This window comes from Hermetia illucens, chromosome 5, assembly GCF_905115235.1.
Source record: "Hermetia illucens chromosome 5, iHerIll2.2.curated.20191125, whole genome shotgun sequence".
In the NCBI taxonomy this organism is placed as follows: Eukaryota; Metazoa; Arthropoda; class Insecta; order Diptera; family Stratiomyidae; genus Hermetia; species Hermetia illucens.
In genome coordinates, this window is record NC_051853.1 from 50,399,299 (window position 1) to 50,400,631 (window position 1,333).

Consider the following 1,333-nt stretch of genomic DNA (forward strand, 5'->3'; position numbering starts at 1 on the left):
TGATTTATTCTGATGTCTAATGTTGAAACTGGGAATGAGAATTTGTGAGGTCGACCAATGTAAATAACCAAGTATTTTGATTCCTACTCCTTACTCGGCAAAGCCTCAGCAATTGGAGAATCTGCTTCTAAAAAAGAATCCGCCACACCTCATCTAAGCTGGCGTTTCAGTATGTATGAACGGATTCCTTGATTTCGAGTCTTGGTACGAAGTATAAGCTTTTGTGTTTGTATTGTTGCTTTAGGTTTCCAATTTGTCATGCTCAAATTATTTAAAAAAGATGCAGGAAAACGTTTTAATTGCGCTTAATGTACGAGACAGCGGAAATGCAGAGAAATGATAAAAACTTATTTAATATTTCCTAACTTATTTTATTCTATGTTAGAAGCCTTGTTTTTACAAATCATTCTAATATTTATGCGGCCGTATTGGTCGTTCGGGATCGAACAATTTCGGGTCCTGGAGGAACTCAACGCTCTTGTGATAGGTTGGCATTAGCGCGCAGTTTTGAGCTTTGATGATTTCTTTCTCAACTTGCTCCTGCTTCGCTTTGCACAGGCCCGTAATATGTCGCCCGTATATCCGACCGGTGTATGGGCTCTGGAACTGGGACAGCAACTTTACATTCTTGTAGTTTGGGGTGATATTTGAACGACAAAGGATGCACTGAGCCCGATCTTTTTCAAAAGGATTTGTTATGTCGATTGGTTCATCACTTTGCGCGGAGTTCGCGATAGTTGGGGTTATGGCTGCAGTTGATTCCGTGCGAGCTAAAATTCGGATGGGGCCTGAAAGACAATGATTAGAATATTAACTTTTCCAACTTGTGTAATTCAGATAACACCTTTTTGGATCAAACTGCTAATTATTCGGAAGGACATATTCGGGCCTATGTACGGTGTTGGTTATGAAAGTGTCAATATGATTTGCCGAGTGATTGTCAATTCTATCACTTTCCTCGGTGAATGTGGAGCTAAAATACTTCGTGGTTTGTACATTGGCTAAATGAACAGATGTCCAAGCGTTTGACAAGCAGCTGATTTTCGATTTTTGTTTATAAACAAAATTCGAAATCAAGTGATGGACCCAGGCGATAATTATATCTCAACTCCTGTTAACAAAACGTGTAAAAAATTAGGATTACGAAGGACTAAATTCAAGAATGACATCAATGATTCTCCGGCCGCTAAAATTGCTTTCAACTCCGGCGTCAGGAAAACAGCGTATTTTTGAAACTTTGACTCCAGATTGTGTCCATCATGTGAACTCTCCTAGCACAACTCCAGTCGAAGGGACGACGGTCCGCAGGATCTCGGCATCCACAGGCCAATTT

The 1,333-nt window shown here is 40.3% G+C and overlaps 2 protein-coding genes across 2 annotated transcripts in view; one reads left to right on the forward strand and one right to left on the reverse strand.

Moving 5' to 3' along the window:
- Positions 1–350: 350 nt before the first annotated feature.
- LOC119656953 (28S ribosomal protein S18c, mitochondrial) lies at positions 351–999 on the reverse strand. The gene is made up of 2 exons (XM_038063671.1): positions 845–999; positions 351–788 (listed from the first exon to the last, which is right to left on the reverse strand). The coding sequence occupies exons 1-2, from the start codon at positions 879–881 to the stop codon at positions 409–411; spliced, it is 417 nt and encodes a 138-aa protein (XP_037919599.1). The 5' UTR covers positions 882–999; the 3' UTR covers positions 351–408.
- The window catches only part of LOC119656954, a 1,034-nt gene continuing 671 nt past the window's right edge, over positions 971–1,333 (forward strand). The window contains exon 1 of the mRNA XM_038063672.1: positions 971–1,325. Within this exon, the coding sequence (XP_037919600.1) occupies positions 1,163–1,325 (163 nt within the window). The 5' untranslated portion in view covers positions 971–1,162. The remainder of the gene's footprint in view (positions 1,326–1,333) is intronic.